The 18644-nt window shown below is 37.9% G+C and overlaps 2 protein-coding genes across 6 annotated transcripts in view; one reads left to right on the top strand and one right to left on the bottom strand.

Moving 5' to 3' along the window:
- The window catches only part of FOXJ3 (forkhead box J3), a 136468-nt gene that overhangs the window by 112393 nt on the left and 5431 nt on the right, over positions 1–18644 (bottom strand). For 3 of the 5 annotated variants that reach the window (XM_007103481.4, XM_007103483.4, XM_007103482.4), the window contains exon 2: positions 1599–1659. In XM_007103481.4, the coding sequence (XP_007103543.1) occupies positions 1599–1642 (44 nt within the window). In that variant the 5' untranslated portion in view covers positions 1643–1659. Of the gene's footprint in view, positions 1–1598; positions 1660–13739; positions 13861–18644 lie in introns of all 5 variants that reach the window. The other 2 variants (XM_024125224.3, XM_055082653.1) reach the window with 1 other exon arrangement.
- Positions 4266–4724, top strand: LOC102981164 (60S ribosomal protein L17-like). The gene has a single exon (XM_055082656.1). It carries the CDS (start codon positions 4266–4268, stop codon positions 4722–4724), a length of 459 nt encoding a protein of 152 aa, XP_054938631.1.

The raw sequence follows: 18644 nt of genomic DNA, 5'->3' as shown, positions 1-18644 counted from the left end.
TTTTTCTTTTTTTTTTTTTTTTTTTTTTAAGTTCTTTTCAAAACTATACAGGTGTCCCTTGTTGGGAGGTGGGGGTGGGGGCACATGGACTCCAACAAGGTAGAAAAGTAATCACTCCACCTACTTCCATTATAAGCTGGAAGATGCATTCTCAGGGAAAGAAATGCCATAAGGGCATGGAGTAAAGCTCTCCTACTGAGGAAAAGGAGAGCCAGCCTTAGTCTCATAAAAATTCAAGTATATAAAAACTAAAAAGGCAACTTTATTTTTCTTTGGTGGCATTCTGAACCACCAGAATTTCTTTCATGCCTAAGGATTCCTTGACTTCACATTCATGGCTCTAATAATTTTGTATCCCTCCTCTCTCTCTTTCCTGCCCTCCAAAGCTGGTCAATTCCACCTCTCTTCATCACTTACTCTGTTCCAGCCACAGTGACCTCCGTCATTGCTCCTCCAACCTAACGAGGCAAGTCTCCTGCCCCAGCAGCTCCTGAACTCCCTCTGCCCAGAACGCTCATCTTCCACCTACCCAACATATGGTTCATTCCATCACTCTTTCAGGTCTTCATTCAAATGTCACCTTTTCAGTAAAGCCTTCCCTGGCTACCCTATCTAAAATAACCCTACCTATATTTCCTATTCCCCTTCTCTTTTTTATTCTTCATCTTAGCTCTTATCACTGTCGCTATCTAACATATACTTCTTACTTTTTTAAATTAATTACCCCGTCACCAAAATGTAAACCCAATAATTACAGGATTTTTATCTGTTATGTTCACTACTGTAGCCCCAGCATTTAGAATAGCTCCTGACAACATATTAGGTGCTCAGTATGCTGAATAAATAAATAATACAGCTAGCTACAACATCACATGTAACTGGTAGGTGCTGCCATCAACAATTCATATTCTAGTCTGAAAGATTCCAATTAACAGATTAGATTTAGGTTATTTTTTCAAACTGTGCACTGGGAACTAGAGTAATCCCTCAGGGGCAACTGCGAGGGTAGAACATGGAAGCCCAAGCAAGCAGAAAAGTCCGGCATTTATCTGCTTTATTCACAGGTTTTCACTTAAGATTTAGTTTATAGAAAGGATTCAGCAACTTCGAAAAAATCTAAAACCACTGGGTTGAATACAACTTAGTTCCTACTTTTTTACAATTTACTTATTTATTGTAAATGAGGATAATCTATGTATCATATTTATATCATCCTTTAAAAAGAGATTTAAATTACCATCTAGTCTTATTTAATAATCTGCTACAAAGGTAATAAAAATTTACTATGTATTTTCTAATTAAAACAAGTATAAACAAGATTAGTTTTTTTTAAAAAAAGGAATAACAAAGAAGAGTAAAACTGTTATTTCATATACAAGAACATATGTAACTTCACTAAGTGGAGATTAAGACCCAAATCCCACTACCACAAATATCTCTGTAAGCAAAAATATGTCCCAATCTCACAAAATAGCACTATTTACCAAAACAAACTACAATATTTTATTCTGAACCTTACAGTAAAACTGATTCTAATATGACTTGACCAGCATAACTTTTAAAATGTTTCATGTTCTAATAAAAAGAAGAGCACTAACCTTAATGAAGTTACAGATGGACAAGCCTGTCCATACAAACCCATCTGGCCACAAAGAGAATCTGAAAAGTAAAGGAGAGTTAGTTATCAGATGCTCCAAAATAAATTAAACTATAAATCACACTACCATTCTAAAACAGAAATAGAACGCTAAAAAGATTCACCATTATTTGAACACATACCCACAAAATTTTAAAATGCTGTTGAGCAATAAGACAGATTACACTGAGGAAGCACAAGAAAAACAGGCACATTATAACTGTAACAACCAAAAAAGCTAAAAAACTCACAAAATTTAACAAATTGTTATGCTTAGTTACAGATAGAGAGTGTCCAAACTGTTTTAGTAGAATCCTAAGGATTCCAGAGAGGTGCCTAAAGGCTACCAAAGAGCTGAGCATGCAGGTTCCCATCCCCAAATAATTGTCTCCCACCCCATCTACCCTTCAATCAAAGCAGTGCTATCTTTGTTGGTTTTGCATAATGGACTTCACTAAAACTTCATTTGAAGAACAGTTCCACTGCTTAAAAAAAAAAAAAAAAGTTAAGAATAGCATTGAACAGAAGGAGCTTTGCTCAAATTCTAGTTGTGACACTAAGAGACCTTGAAGAATTTATATAACCTCAGTGAACCTCCATTTCTTCATCTGTAACTTGGGGATAATACCACCTGTAACTTTATTTATTCATCAGGGATAAACTGCAGGTTTGTTATTAGAATTAAACAAATCACTAAACAAATGTGAAACTGTCTATTAGCACTACTACCTGGCACAAGGATGATCCACAAGTGTCTACAGGTAACATGAATGAGAGAAGCTGGAATGGGTATAAATATGCATACACAGCACAAATGGAGATTGTGTGCCTGCAACTAAAGAAAACAGGTTCACTCTGAAAGGATCAGCTGCTATTCCCAGTTCTAGCCAATTGTTGCTAAGCAGGATTGAAAGCCCAGTACTGTTAAGAACTTCTAATTTTTCAAGAGAGGCAAGATACCCAAAATTTTATCTGAAATCTCCTGATTTTTATTTTCTAAATACTATGTGGGCCAAACAAACCACTGGATGTTGTCCCAAGTTTATAACTTTTAACTTAGCGGCTGACTGAATTCCCTGCATCTTACTGTCCCCTGCATGCACTGAAGAGAGATGGACACTTCTACTTCTGCTAGAACAACAGAATAGATAGCTTGATCAACATGCCCACTGGAAATAACAAACACTGGATAACTTTTTTTTAATCTTTACATATTAATCAATAACCTGAAAGAAAATAAAGTATGATCGAGGCTAAAAACTAAGTGAAAGAGGGAAACTAGAGACGTATGCAGAGTACTGAAACCAGCTTTCATTCACCTTCAGGGCATTTTGCCAAACCCTATGAATTTCAGCTTGCAATTCCAAGGCCTATTAGGGCTCAAGGTACAAGAGGCAAAGTCCAGGTGTTACCCAAGAGAACTGCAAGGAAAACTTAACCTTGGCGTTGAGTGTTGGTGAGGGACTGGGGGGCTATGAGAGCAGTTCAACAGTATCTCCTCAAACACTCACAACCAGAAGCTGACCCTCACCTAGATTATGGTTTAAAAAGCTTCATACTTAGAATTTTGTTCAGGGTAGTCCTAGAATGGTAATGTCTCCCACCCAACCTTGACAGAAGGAAATGCAAATCCTCTCTGGGGAATCTGCCTTTGATCTAGGCCTGGAAGAAGTCTCAAGGATAAGGTCCCAAAATAAATTCACAATCAAAAATCACAAAACCAGAAGGAAACAAGCCACTCAGAGTAAGATACTGCTGAAACATCAGCTGGCAGACTCAAAACCTCAAAGACCTCAGATACAGAAATTACTAGACACTTTTCTCTACTGTTTTTTACTTTACGGGTGACTTACCTACTCTTGTATTTCAAACGCCTATAATGCAGATGAATCTCAAATCTACATCTCTATCAGGGATCAACCTCCTGATCTCCAAACATAAATATCTAACATTCCCTCCCGGAAATCCCAAATTTACTATGTCTAAAATTGAATTCATTATCTTTCTTTAATGTATTTCCTATCTTGATAAAATGGCACAGTCCTTTATCTAAGAATGGCTTTCTTTTCCTTTGTTAGAGCAGAACACTTCTTTTCAATTCTTGATTTCTATGAAGAATGACTTCTCTGAACACCCCTGGGCTCCCAGCCCACTCCTCACCAAGTACATAGAGCTAACTCCAGGACTCTACATCCAGTATTCTACAAGGTAATTACCTGGGTATGACTGCTCTGTTGACTCTAACAACCTACACATCAGGTAAGCTGTCCAAATTGGGTGGGCAGGGACAAGAGAATGTCGAGAGTCAGCCAGCCCATTTGTCTCTTAAACCTAAATCACATTCTACAATATTCTACAATATCAGCTTTATCAAAAACAAAGGTAAATTCTCACAAAAGATACCACAGGGCCCAGCAATTCTACTCTTAGGGGTACGTGTGTGTATTTTTATGTATAAAAAATTTATATATATGTATATATACATATATACATACATATATATAAATCCTCTTGGGAATACATATATACGCACATATATGTATCCCCAAGAGAACTTAAAACATATGTTCGCACAAAAACTTGCACACAGCTTCCTTTTGCGGTAAGCAGCCAGAGGTGACCTCTAAAAATGGTTCGCTATTCACCTGACCCAGAAAACCCCACAAAATCATGCAAGTCAAGAGGTTCAAATCTTCGTGTTCACTTTACGAATACTTGTGAAACTGCCCAGGCCATTAAGGGTATGCATATCCGAAAAGCCACCAAGTATCTGAAAGATGTCACTTTAAAGAAGCAATGTGTGGCATTCCATCATTACAATGGTGGAGTTGGTAGGTGTGCCCAGGCCAAACAGTGGGACTGGACGCAGGGTTGGTGGCCCAGAAAGAGTGCTGAATATTTACTGCACATGCTCAAAAATGCAGACAGTAATGCTGAACTTAAGGGCTTAGATGTAGATTCTCTGGTCACTGAGCACATCCAGGTGAACAAAGCCCCCAAGATGCGGCACAGAACTTACAGAGCTCATGGTCGGATCAACCCATACATGAGTTCTTCCTGCCACATTGAGATGGTCCTTACTGAATAAGAACAGATTGTTCCTAAATCAGAAGAGAAGGGTGCCCCGAAGAAAAAGATATCCCAGAAGAAACTGAAACAAAAACTTATGGTCCGGGAATAAATGCCACAAAAAATAAATGCAAATAGAAAGAAAAAAAGAAAAAAACAAGCAAAAAACGTGCATACAAATGTTCATAGCAGCATTATTTATAAAGCTAAAAGCGGATATAAACCAAATGTCCATCAACTGATGAACAGATAAACAAAATGTGACATATCTGTACAATATCCATATAATATACAATGGAATATTATTCGGCCATAAAAAAGGAATGGCGTACTGTTACATGCCACACATGAATGAACCTTGAGAGTCTTATGCTTAGTGAAAGAAGTCAGACACAAAAGACCACATATTGTATGACTCCATTTATACAAAATGTTCAGAATGGGGCAAATCCTAGAGATGGAAGGTAGATAGTAGTTGCCAGGAGATAGGGGGATGGGAGGAGGAATGGGGGTAGGGAATGACTGCTAACAGGTTTCTTTTGGGATTGATGAAAATGTTCTGGAATTAGTGGTGATAGTTGCACGACCTTGTGAATAAAAACCTTTTGTATAAAACCACCAAATTTTACACTTTAAAATGGTGAAGTTTTACTACCAACTCCAGCTCCTAGGTATCTTTCTAATCTACTGTGGCCGCAATGCCTTAGTTTCCATTTTCTCCACTTTTAATTTAGATTACTGCACCTAAATGGTGTCTTGAACACCAGTCTGGTTAACTGGAAGAACAAATATACCAATCATCTTCTCCCTACCCAGGCAGATGTCCAGCAACATGGAACTCTCACAAAAGAAGGCTACGATTCACAGTAAAACCAGGAAAATCTCAAAGTGTCCTCCAAATCACAAACTCACATTTCTGAAGCCAACTATGTTGAACAATTATATTAATTTGTTCAATTATATCCAAAATTTATACAGTTTAAGTTGGTGCCAACAGCACCTAGTAGCATTTTCTGCAAATCCTTTGAAAATAAACATACAAGAAACTCTGCGTAGCATGACACCACCAGAGGACGGGGAGTAAAAACCAGTCATTCACTGATGGGTATGCTCCAAGAGAAACTACTGCAGTACATCCCATCACCAACAGAAAGAATATGGAATTCCTTTTAATATAAGCAGTCTTCATGTGTACATTAAAATGAGATACAAACTATTCACATTTAGGAAGCAGATGTTTAACAAACTAACAGGTATATAACAATACATTATCTGGGAGCAGGAGGTGAAATGGGACTAAGTATTTTGAAAAAGCTCCCAAGTAATTCTTATGAGCCCTTCTCTCCTCTTTCCCACCACACAGAGATAAAATGCTTTATAGTTTACAAAGAACATTCATGACCCTGCATCAAGAACCCAATTGAGAATCCCAATTGTGACCTTGGGAATATTGTTAAAAAGAAAAATTCATGCCTCAGTTACTGTGACAGTAGCTTGAATGAAAGCAATACCATATCAAAGTAAGAATTAAAAGTTTGTTGAAAATGAATACTATAAGCACTAGAGGTCAAGAGATTATTCCTTCTTTTTCTAACTTCGGAATTCAGCTCTTTCAAAAGACTTGAAAGTAAAAAATTCACTAGCATCCGTGAAGGAACAACCCCTCTGAATCAGGTTCCTTGACTGAACACTGTGAATTGTTATACCATTAGTCACAGGTAATCATTAAAGCAGTCATGGAAATAACCTGTGTTTTAATCAGCCTAAACAGGAAAAATCTGTCAGAGAAAGGCGTAAAGGGAAAAGAATCCTAATGAGTAAGTAGCAATCAAGCTGTCCACTGCAGCTTCACTAGTTAAACCTGAAGGCAGTGATGCAGCTATAGCTAGAAGGTGAGAACTCAGAGTCACATGCTCTCAGAAAGCAAAAAATCATGTGAGAACGATCAATTCACCATGTTAATGTTAGAGGGAGAAGAGAGGCCAAAACTTAAATTTGGAGAACTCTAAGAGATTTAGAGAAGACCAATCAGTTAAAAAAAAAAAAAAAAAAAAAACTTGAGAAAACTGTACTCGAGGTTGCAGCAAGTGATTTAATGGATAGAAAGGCAATAGTGCTACACAAAGATTAACATGGACATAAACTGAAAAGACAATACTGGCTTTTAATAGAAGATCATTATTACTATAGAGGGTGGATCTTGTGGACTAGTGAAAGCAAAAATTAGACTGCAAGGGTGTTAAGAATAAGGAGAGAGAGTGAAGTAAAAGTTTAGCTACAAACTACATAAAATGAAAATAAACAGAAAGTGCAAAAAGGTCAAACAGAGCAGAGAGGAACAGATTAAGAAATCAGGAAAGGTGAAGAATATGTTAGAAAGCTCATCACAGTATATCCCCATTGTCCTGTTTTATTCTTCATAGCTCATCATCATCTGATATGATTTGATATGACTTTTGTTTCACTGTCTGTTTCTCTCCCACTAGAATGCAGATAAAAGTTCCTGTTTCATTCTCTGTTACATCCCCAAATCCTGGCATATAGTCTGCAGTCATATTTGTTCAATGAATGAATAAACCAGGTTCCTCAAGAGTTGGAAAAAGAGAATAAACATAAAATAAGAACTAAAATCTAACTCAAAACTCACCAGATTTTTTTTAATGTAGTCTTTGTATCCATTACTTCTCTCTGCCTCCAAGCAAGTAATTTCAGACAAATTCAGTTAGAAAAGCAAGTTAGGTATCCAGAATATATAAAGGACCCTTACAACTCAATAATAAAAAGACAACCCAACTTAAAAATGGGCAAAGATTTGGAGATACAGCACAGAGGAAGAGCATTTGACTGAAAAAAAAAAGGGGGGGGGCCAGAGATTTGAATACACATTTCTACAAAGAAGATATTAAAATGTCCAATAAGATATGAAAAGATGTTCAACATCATTAGTTATTAGGGAAATGCAAATCGAAATCACGAGATACCACTTCACACCAGCTAGGATGGCTATAATCAAAAAGATAGATAATAACAAAGGTTGCAAAGATGTGAAGAAATTGAAGCCCTCATACACTGATAGTGAAAAATGTAAAACAGTGCTGCCACTTTGGAAAACAGTTTGGCAGTCTGTCAAAAAGTTAAACATAGTGTAATCATATGACACAGCCATTCCACTCCCAGGGAATATACCCAAGAAACGAAAACATACCTCCACAGAAAAATCTGTACACGAATGTTCACAGCAGCATTAAATCATAATAGCAAAATAGTGGAAACAATCCAAATGCCCAGTAACTGACGAATAGATAAATAAGATGTTATAACCATACAGCAGAATATTATTTGGCAATAAAAAGGAATGGTACGTGCTACAACATATATGACCCCTGAAAACATGCTAAGTGAAAGAAGCCAGTAACAAAACTACACATTACATGATTCCATTTATATCAAATGTCCAAAACAAATTTATATTAATAGTTAGATTATGGATTAGTAGTTAGATTAGTAGTTTCATAGGGCTGGGGAGGCAGGTAAAGTGGACTGACTGCTACTGAGCATGGGGTTTCTTTTCGAGGGAGAGGAAAACATTCTATAATTAGACTGCAGCAATGATTACACAACCCTATGAATATGTTAAAAAAAAAAAAAAAACATTGGGGCTTCCCTGCTGGCACAGTGGTTAAGAATCCGCCTGCCAATGCAGGGGACACGGGTTTGAGCCCTGGTCCAGGAAGATTCCACATGCCGCGGAGCAGCTGGGCCCATGCACCACAACTACTGAGCCTGTGCTCCAGAGCCAGTGCTCTGCAACAAGAGAAGCCACCACAATGAGAAGCCTGTGCACCGCAACGAAGAATAGCCCCCACGCTCAGCAACAAAGACTAAATAAAACGCAGCCAAAACTAAATAACGCAGCCAAAACTAAAAAAAAATAAAATCAATTTATAAAAAAAAAAACATTGAATTTTACACTTTAAACAGATGAAATTATGTGGTATGTGAATTTTATCTCAATAAAGCTGGGAGGGGTTCCTTTGGTTTTTTTTAAAGAGCACGTTTAAGAACCATCACACACAAAATGTTCTCTTGTTCTGTAAGCTGCTGCTTCACCAGTGCCATAGGAGCCCCCTCACCTCACAAAATGGAAAAGGGGAGAGTAAACGTAATGACTTCACCAGAAAGCAACTCTACTATAGCAATTATTTTGAAATCTATAACCCCTTGAACCATTAGTGGTTCAAGAAAGTTTGTTTTCTGGTGGGCTCCACCATTTCCAAACCATACTGTTTATTAATTAAACATGTTTAATGAAGATACACTTATGTATACACCTCTATATACCCTGAAAAATTTCTATAGGAAACCACTCTAACACTATCTATAAATCAACTACTTAGGTTATACCCCTCTCCTCCTAAAAACAACACTAGGGCCAGGTATTGTTATTCTCTTATAACAGAAGATGAAAAAAAGCATGCCAACCAACAATCAGCTTCAGCTTTATAAGACTATTCCTATAGGAGTAGGAAGTGTAAGGCTGAACTGTCTCTTTACCCTCCATAGTTTAGGACTGCTGTCAATAAAACAGGTGGTAAATGTGGGTGAGGGGAGCTCCTTGGCCAAACATCACAGAGTTGTAACTTCTTCCAAACCCCAAACCTTACTTCCTGAAATTTATGTAAGCAGATCACAGGCCACCCTCTTCAAACCAAATCATAACCCAAGCAAATAACACAGGATTCTATTTCTGGGTCTGTCATTAACTCACTGGATAATCCTGAAACTTCAGTCTCTCTACTTTGCTCAATAACTTAACCACAATTTCCAGTCTCAAAATCAAATCATGTGGTCTAATAAAGAACATTTCCCCAACTTGTAGATGTACTTTTATGGAAAATCTATCAAAGGTGTATGAAGTTAAATCACATTATATGTTTAAATAACCTTTAATGAATATACATGAAGTATGAAAAACTCAAAAGACTGTTTACTCCAAAAATGTTAAACTCTTCCATTTTAAACTTTTAAAGGTATTCACTAAACAGAGAAAGAATAAGTCTCCAGAGGGCTGAAGGGTTTTGAGGCTTTAAATTTAAGCTCAGTTATATTTAGAAAACCAAGATGCCACCTCTCTGGATCCCATATCTTTATCTTGGGCATTTGATTCATGTGCTTTGCCTGGTATAATTCAAAGCAAGAGATCCTACCATATCTCTGAAATGTAAATTGAACATATCAGGGATTTCCCTGGTAGCGCAGTGGTTAAGAATCCACCTGCCGATGCAGGTAACACGGGTTCGATCCCTGGTCCAGGAAGATGCCACGTGCCACGGAGCAACTAAGCCCGTGCACCACAACTACTGAGTCTGCGCTCTAGAGCCCGCGAGCCACAACTACTGAAGGCTGCGCACCTAGAGCCGTGCTCCGCAACAAAAGAAGCCACCAAGAGGAGAAGCCTGCGCACCGCAGCTAGAGAAAGCCCGCACACAGCAAAGCAGAACCAACGCAGCCAAAGATAAATTAATTTAAAAAATAATAAAATAAATTGAACATATCAGAACATATTGGTTGTCAGAGGAATGAGATGCTATACACCTGAAAAGGTGGGCAGCTATAGTCTCCACTGCTAGAGCTGTTTAACGAAATAAGAATTACCTGCCTGGTCCTCAAAGCAAGTCTACAAACCATGGCCAACTTTATAAGAATCATTTCTATCCAATTCCCGGAAATCCTGATTCAACAGTCTAGAGCAAAACCTAGGAAATCTATTAATTACAAGTATCAGGTGATTCTGATACACAGCTTAATTCAGGAACTATTGGTTTAGGACAAGCATAGCAGAAAGGTTTCATATCATTTGCCAATTATACTCGATAGGTAGTAGCTGCCTGAAGTGCTACACTGCGAAGGTCATGTCTAAAAACAAGAAATTAGTAGTTTGCCATGGACATGGTGATGGGGAAGTGGCAAAATCCAAACCATGTATCTGCCGTTATGTGATTCAGACCACTGAATGGGCTTTTTTCTTTTTTTAAGGAGGCTTTTGGGGTAAGAGACCCAGAACTGGATTATTTACTTTTATTTTGTTTTATTTATTTTTAATTTTTGGCTGCATTGGGCATTCGTTGCTGCGCACGGGCTTTCTCTGGTTGCGGCAAGCAGGGGCTACTCTTCCTTATGGTGCGCAGGCTTCTCATCGTGGTGGCTTCTCTTGTTGTGGAGCACAGGCTCTAGGCACGCGGGCTTCAGTAGTTGTGGCTCGCGGGCTCTAGAGCGCAGGTTCAGTAGTTGTGGTGCACGGGCTTAGCTGCTCCGCGGCATGTGGGATCCTCCCAGACCAGGGCTCGAACCCGTGTCCCCTGCGTTGGCAGGCAGATTCTTAACCACTGCGTCACCAGGGAAGCCCATGGATTATTTACTTCTAACTGGCAGAAGCTCTGTCTCTGGAAAGGTAGTAGGCAGGAAGAACAGGCCTACTGGCATATGTGCCAGGACTCTCCAAAAGTTAATTATTAAGCTTTCCAATATTATACAGAAAAAGACAAGACTTTTGCTCTCAAAATGTCTATAATCTTGTTTGAGAAATGAAAATTCTACATGACAATACAAATTTGGCCGAAAAAAAAGGATATTTGTGCCTTGATAAGTTCCACGTTAGGTAAAGGTGGGAATTAGTGGAGCACTGAGTGCCAGGCCCAAAACAGTATAGTTGGATTGATTCGAAAGGCAATCAACTGTGGGTTCCTGATCAGGACATGCCTGAAGTAATGTACTAAGAAGATACCACTAGCAGCATTTTCCAGGAAAATATATGGGAGGATATATAATCAAGGCATGACCCATCCGAAGGCAGAAATTCTCTTTTGTATTGTTTCTGTATGTACCTGTCTCTGCCATTGGATTCCAGGCCTCCTAGTAGGCCAGGCACATGTCAAATTAACCTTTCTACCTCCCATAATGCCTAGCACATGTTTTGTACATAACAGTCCAAAATGTATGCTGAATTGCTGTAAATGAAGGAAAAGTCTTAGAGCTATTTCAAAAGGAACAGTAACAGAACTTGATATAGAGACACGAAAGGTCAAAGAAGTGGTGGACACAATGAAATTATGCCAAAAAGGGGGGAACTGTGTTAGGCTAAAAGAGACAACAAACATAACAACTATATGTAATGTGTAGACCTTGTCTGAATCCTGATTCAATTAAAAACCGACAGTAACAAGACACAGTCAAGGACATTTTTATTATGAACTGGATACTGTGATAACACTAGGAGCAAATATTGTTAATTTCGTTAGCTACAATAATGGCATATGGTTATATAAGAAATGTCTGTATTTTTTAGAGATGCATACTGATATTTGTAGGGGTGAAAAGACAATGCCTATGATTTTCTTTAAAATACTTAAGCAAAAGATAGTTGAGGCATATACAGCAAACAGCTTAATAATTATTAAATCTGTAATGGGTATAGAGGGATTCATTACATTTTATCTAGTTTTGAGTGTACTCAGCAGTGGTGGACTTTTATGTTACTCCAGCATTGTACAATTAATTCTTTTTCTTTTCTTTCTCAGATTTCAGGAAACTTAAGAATCACTAGTACTTCTGAGAAAACAACCTAGACTCAATCAGAAAAAAAATGGGCATTCATGTGTTAGCTCTACTAATAGGAAATCAGAAAATCTACTCAAAGAACCTCTTGTAAATTAATATGAGAACTGAATATGAGCCAAGACAGTGACTCCGCTGCTAAAAAGAAAATACAGTCTTAGGGCTCATTAGAAGAATAGTATCCAGATCAACGAGGGTAGCAGTCCCATTCACTCTTCACTGGTTAGCTCACAAATGGAGTATTGTGTTGTTTTGAGTACCACGTTTAAAGAACACTTATGAGCTAGAATGTTTGCAGGGAGGGAAATCAGCCTACTGAAGAGTTTAGAAGCCAAATGGCAAGTGTAGAATGAAGAAAATGGGTGTGTTTAGCTTGAAGAAAACACTTTCCAGCATTCCCTGTCACCTCTACCGTAGAGACCCAGTGTAATATTTTCCAGAGCTGTTAACAGGCATTCCATAATCAAGTAAGTTTGAGTCAAGTATTTTTTTTCTAAGGGACTTATCAAAGTGTTCAATATCCTAAAGCGCTTTATGACTCTTCAAGAAGTTGTTCAGCATTTCCCAAATGTAACCATTCATTCATTCAACAAATATTTACTGAGCACCTATTATTTGCGAACACTCCTCCAGGCACTGAGAATAAACAATGAACATTTTCAATATCCTTGAGGATAGTTTGTCAAACAGCCAGGCTGGGCCTCTTGTTACTTTTATAACTTACATTATTCTTCCTCATCTCTAGGTTTTTGATTATGCAGTCAGCCTAGACTACCCCATCAGTAATCTTAATTCAAACATTATTGTTTCCAAGAAGTTTCCTGATCATCATAAGCAAAACCACTCTTTTCAACAAACCCATGACTTTCCCTGTATCAGTTCTCTGAGAAGAGACTATGCCTCTTTTAATTACCTTTGGATCTCTCACAATGCCCAGGACCATGTCTTGCATATGTAGGTGCTGACAAAATATTTGCTGAATGAACAATCACATTCATATATTTAGAGAGTTATCTTGTCAAAGAAGGCAAACTAGATCTCTAATGTTCTGCAGAGAAGGACTAAGAAAAAGAGATGAAGTTACAAGCAAATTTTGCCCCGATTAGAGCTAACAACAAACAGGCTACCTTACAGCTATCAGTAACTACAGGTGTTCTAAGAGTAGCCGAATGACTCCTTATCAAGTGTTTTAGTGGGATATCTCGCTGGCGTGAATAAAAGATTAACTCTTAAGATGTTAGGAACTACTACATATATCTATATATTACATATATAGACATATATATATTAGACAAAAGGTAACTTTTGATACAATGTATCGATATTAATATTCTTAAAGTTAAGCTCAAATATGAAATATCCTTCCATTTACTAGTACAGTTGATCCTGGAACGTGGGGGTTAACCCGAGCATAACTTACGGTTGCCCCTCCATATCTGCAGTTCCTCCGCATCGGCAGATTCAAACCATGGACTGTGTAGTACTGTCGTAGTCACAATAGAAAAGTAGCCTCCTACAAGTGGTCCTGTGCAGTTCAAACCCTTGTTGTTCAAGGATCAACAGTAGAGAGAATAAAAGACAAAAAAAGACACTGTCTCCATCCTAGAAGAATCAACACAGGTTTCTTAATTATGCTCCCAAAGCAAATCAGATAGAAATAATAAACGCCTGGGTCATCTACCTCAGTAAGCAACGCTCCTTAGATAAGGCAGTTCTCTAGATCAAGGATTTTCAATATTTTGGAGTCAGAAAAATAATTATGAAACCATCAGCTTCTCTTAAAGCCATCTAACCACACCACCAAAAGCATTAAATTCTTCAAACAAGCTAGTCATGCTGCTTTTTAGTTAAAAACTAGAAAAACAGAAAAAATGGACATCTCCATATGCCTAGGATCTCTCTTCTGATGTCTCTCCCAAACCAAAAGCTGTAGTCTTTGATGGCAGGGACCCTACCAGTTACTTGTGTCCCCAGCATTTAGTACAGTCCCCAGGACATAACACATGGTGAATAAATGAGCAAATGAATGAGAAAAACTGAGTCCAATGTCCCTGGATGAAAACAAGTACCTTAAAAAAATCACTGACAATTTGGTTTTTCTTATTAGAAATCTGTCAAGGAAATGAAAGCAGATGAGTAGAGTCTTAAATCCAGTTTTCACTGTAAGTCAGAGTGCTATTTTTAGGTCATATGTTGATAAGTAATTACTATATGTAAACCTAAATTCTTGGTTGCTTCTGGGGGACTAAAATTAATTTATTGACCAGCAGAGCTAAATGACCAATTTCTAATGCAAAGAAAAACCCAAAACACTTAATACACCCACAACCTGACCTATAAGATTATAATCAAATAATTTATCAAACTGATTTATTAACATAACTTCCTAAAAAGCAAAATACTTTGATAGCACCAGTGTTTAAACTACTCTTCAAAAGTGCTACGATTCACATTTTTCCAAATTCTCATTTGAACCATAAAAATCATACATGTTTATTTTCTAGTTAAAGACTAGAAAACAGAAGACTATAAAAATGATATATGCTCACTGTAGAGAATTTATAGAAAATATAAACAGGTTCAAAGGAGAAAATAAAGACTACCCAACGTGATGCTTTCTTTCCCAGTCTTTTTTTCTGTGGAGTTATAAGTTCTTTATATACTGTCACTCTTCCTGACCACCGGCAAAAAACAATATGTTCGCACTATGGCAGTAACCCAAGCATCCTCAATCTCTAAATGTTCCAGGTACAATTCCTCATTCTCTAAATTTTTATAGATGTATACTTTCATAATAATAAGACCAAATCTGCTATTTAGTAATCCTTAAAAGTTTCCCTTCTGATTCTATCTCCTCCTTACTTCCAGAATTCACAAAGAATGCAAGTTCACGTAAAAATGCATCCAACTACTGGAAATGGACCCAAATTTAAAAAGGAAGAAGTTGCTCTCAACAGTTTTATGTACCCTAGTCTGACATTATCACAAGACAAGCTCTGCTCCAAGGAGCCCAGGTCCTTTGGGGTTCTTAACTTTAATTTCTACCTCAGAAATCCAAGTGTGTGCTGCATAAAAATCTTGTCAGCTGGGCTTCCCTGGGGGCGCAGTGGTTAAGAATCCTCCTGCCAATGCAGGAGACACAGGTTTGAGCCCTAGTCTGGGAAGATCCCACATGCCACAGAGCAACTAAGCCTGTGCGCCACAACTATGGAGCCTGCGCTCTAGAGCCCATGAGCCACAACTACTGAGCCCGCGTGCCACAACTACTGAAGCCCGCGTACCTAGAGCCTGTGCTCCACAAGAAGAGAAGCCACCACAGTGAGAAGCCCGCACACCACAAGGAAGAGCAGCCCCCACTTGCCACAACTAGAGAAAGCCCGCGTGCAGCAACTGAGACCCAATGCAGCAATCAATCAATAAATAAGAACGCAATGTAAGTTTAAAAAAAAAAAACCTTGTCAGTTTTCTACTAAAGAGTACAAGACTAGAGACAGAACGCAGGATCTAGGCTGCTGTCTCTGCTCTATTAAATAACTGAGTGACACTAAGTCAATCTTAGCTTGTATCTCATTTTCTCCATTTGTCAACAGGAATACAAGTATTATTTGCCTTACCTATATCACAGGACTGTTTTTCTAACAGATCAGAGAAAAAGCTTTTCACAAAGTATTATTCAAATTAAGGTGGAAATCTTTCCAACACACACATGCCCTATAATAGACATAAAACATGACTTCCCCGATACACAAAGATGCCATTTCTGATGGTGATTACTATCTACGTATACACATGTGAGGCAATACCATCAACAGGTCCTTACACAGGGTAGACAGGTAAAGCATGTCACAGATTCACAGACCCAACCACATTAGCAAAAACTGATGCCATATATTATTTATCTCCTGCCATGACAGTCTGCTCCATCTTCATTCAGAAGAGTCAACCTGCTCCTGACTGCAGCATATTTGACTGTTGTGTCTGTAATTAATTTCCCAAAGTTCTACAGCCAAGCCACAGAAACTTTTTAATAATTTAATAAGCACCCATATACACACCAGCCAAAATCTAGGATATTAATAACTTCTTTCTACCATACTGCACCCCCTCCCAATCCCATCTCTCTGTAAGCAAACAGAATTTGAAATTGTTATTAATGAGTTCTAGCCGTCTTCCTCCCTTCATCCATTCTCTCACAAATCTATGTTTCACAGTAAGGCCAGGTCTCAGCCGTAGAAAAAGCCAATTCCAACTTCTGAAATCTTTAATAAGGTGACACTGGCACCACACTTTACCAATCAATCAGAAGATCAGTCTTATATCCTTTATACCACTGGGCAGGACTCCATCTAGGTAGAATTCATTTACAGGTTTTAGCTTTGTACTCTAGGTAAAAACTTTAGCTAAAACTAAGTTACTAGATAAAGTCTCCTTCACACACAGGGTCATCCTAGGATAATCAGTCAAGTCTTCAATGGAATCCATGACATATATATTATTTGAAAATAATGAAAAAATAGCCAATGCTACAGTTTAAATGTTTGTGTCCCCCCAAAATTTGTATGTTGAAATCCTAACCCCCAAAGATGATGATATTAGGTAGGACGTGGGGTCTTTGGGACGTAGTTAAATCATGAGGACACAGCCTTCATGAATAGGACTAGCCTCTTATAAAAGATCCAAGAGGGATCCCTTGCCCTTTCCACTATGTGAGGACACAGCAAGAAAGTGCCAGTTATGACCCAAGAAGGGGACCCTCACCAGAAGGTGACCATGCTGGCACTTGATCTTAACTTTCCAGCCTCCAAAACAATGAGCAAAAAATTTCTGTTGTTTATAAGTTACCCAATCTGTGGCAATTTTGTTACAGCAGCCCAAAGACGGTCAACATGCCAGGTTTCTAGACTCTCTCTAAAAACTTCCACCCAAGGACTTTGCCCATCTCCAAACTGTTAGCATTCAACTCAGAAGAGTTTTCTAGGACTATGTTCTAACAAGTTTCTCTTATTGCATCCCATAACAGACTACTTTACCTGTTGATGGGAAATAAGTCAGACAGGGCAGTGTTAATGTAGGTCTGATTATACCAAAATGAAATCACTTTAGAGTTACAGTAAAATTCTTAGAGCAACCAGAGTAGTTTAGTAATTACTAGAAACTAAACTTAATGGTGCCAAAGAGTTCTTATTGAAAATGGTCCTAATTAGCTTATATCATATTCATACTTACCCAGTATTTTCTCCTGTTACAGCATTAAAGTTTGACACCATATATGAGTCTTATTTGCTCTCCATTTCAGTTGTTTTGTCTCAATTCTATAGAAAAGTGATAACCACTTTGAAAGACATTGCATTCTCAGGTTATCAGCTGATATGCCAAGTAAAATAGCAGCCAAGGTATGTAACTACAAAAGATTACTTAAAATAAGTAGAATGCCATTGTTATAAACATAAATACATCTGGTTCCATATAACAAAGCTATTTCCATGTCCCAGCAGATGGCTCACAGTAATAATGCTTTGTTGATCTGGTTATAACAAATTCTATTAAATCCAAAATCCTGTATAGCAGATGCCTTTTCCAATTTCAGTATAAGTCAATCTCTTTAACCAAAACACTGTGCTTTGGTTCTTATTTGTGCACTAAAATCCAGTTATGCCAAATAAGATGGTCAAATTTTTTGACAGTTGTTATAAAATGCCTCTGTGGTGTTTTCTGAGTTTTGGGGTGGAGGACGTAAAGAGTACCTCCATCTAGGACTGAAAGGCTAACTGTTCAAAATGGAAAACAAAGATTCACAGTTAAAGGGAGGCTCAGGAGAGGTTAAAGTAAGCTTTAGCTGTCCTAAGCCAAGGTTTCTGAATAGTGGCAATGTGAAAAGCTAATGACTAACAAAGCTGACAGTGAAAAGCACTGAAAATAATGCAATTTCTGAGTTGAGAGGCTTTAGCAGGGATAAACAGAAAAAAATGTACCTGGATGCCTACACAACACGTATCTCTGTACACTGAAGTGTTAGATTGATATTTAAAAGAAATGTGGATGCAATGTCAACTTAATTTTGCTGTTTGTTTCCCCAACTACATTCAAAATCCAATCTTCATATTCTGGTCATACCCTTACTTGAAATAATACCCTCTATTAATTCATAACACAGTAACAGTACAGTGATTAAGAGTCACTGAGTTCTGGAAATAAACTGCAGGGGTTCAAATCCTGGTTCTTTCCATCCCTAGCTACATACCCTTAGGCAAGTAACTTAACCTCTCTATGCCTATATCCTCATCTGTAATTTTTTTTTTTTTTTTTTTTTTTTTTTTTTTGCTGT

This window comes from Physeter macrocephalus, chromosome 3 (assembly GCF_002837175.3).
Source record: "Physeter macrocephalus isolate SW-GA chromosome 3, ASM283717v5, whole genome shotgun sequence".
Taxonomy (NCBI): Eukaryota; Metazoa; Chordata; class Mammalia; order Artiodactyla; family Physeteridae; genus Physeter; species Physeter macrocephalus.
Note: the sequence above shows the minus strand (reverse complement) of the source record. Positions and strands in the feature narration are given on the sequence as shown.

Excerpts from the sequence above, each read along its gene's own strand:
- LOC102981164 (XM_055082656.1), top strand. The coding sequence starts at position 4,266 with ATGGTTCGCTATTCACCTGACCCAGAAAACCCCACAAAATCATGCAAG.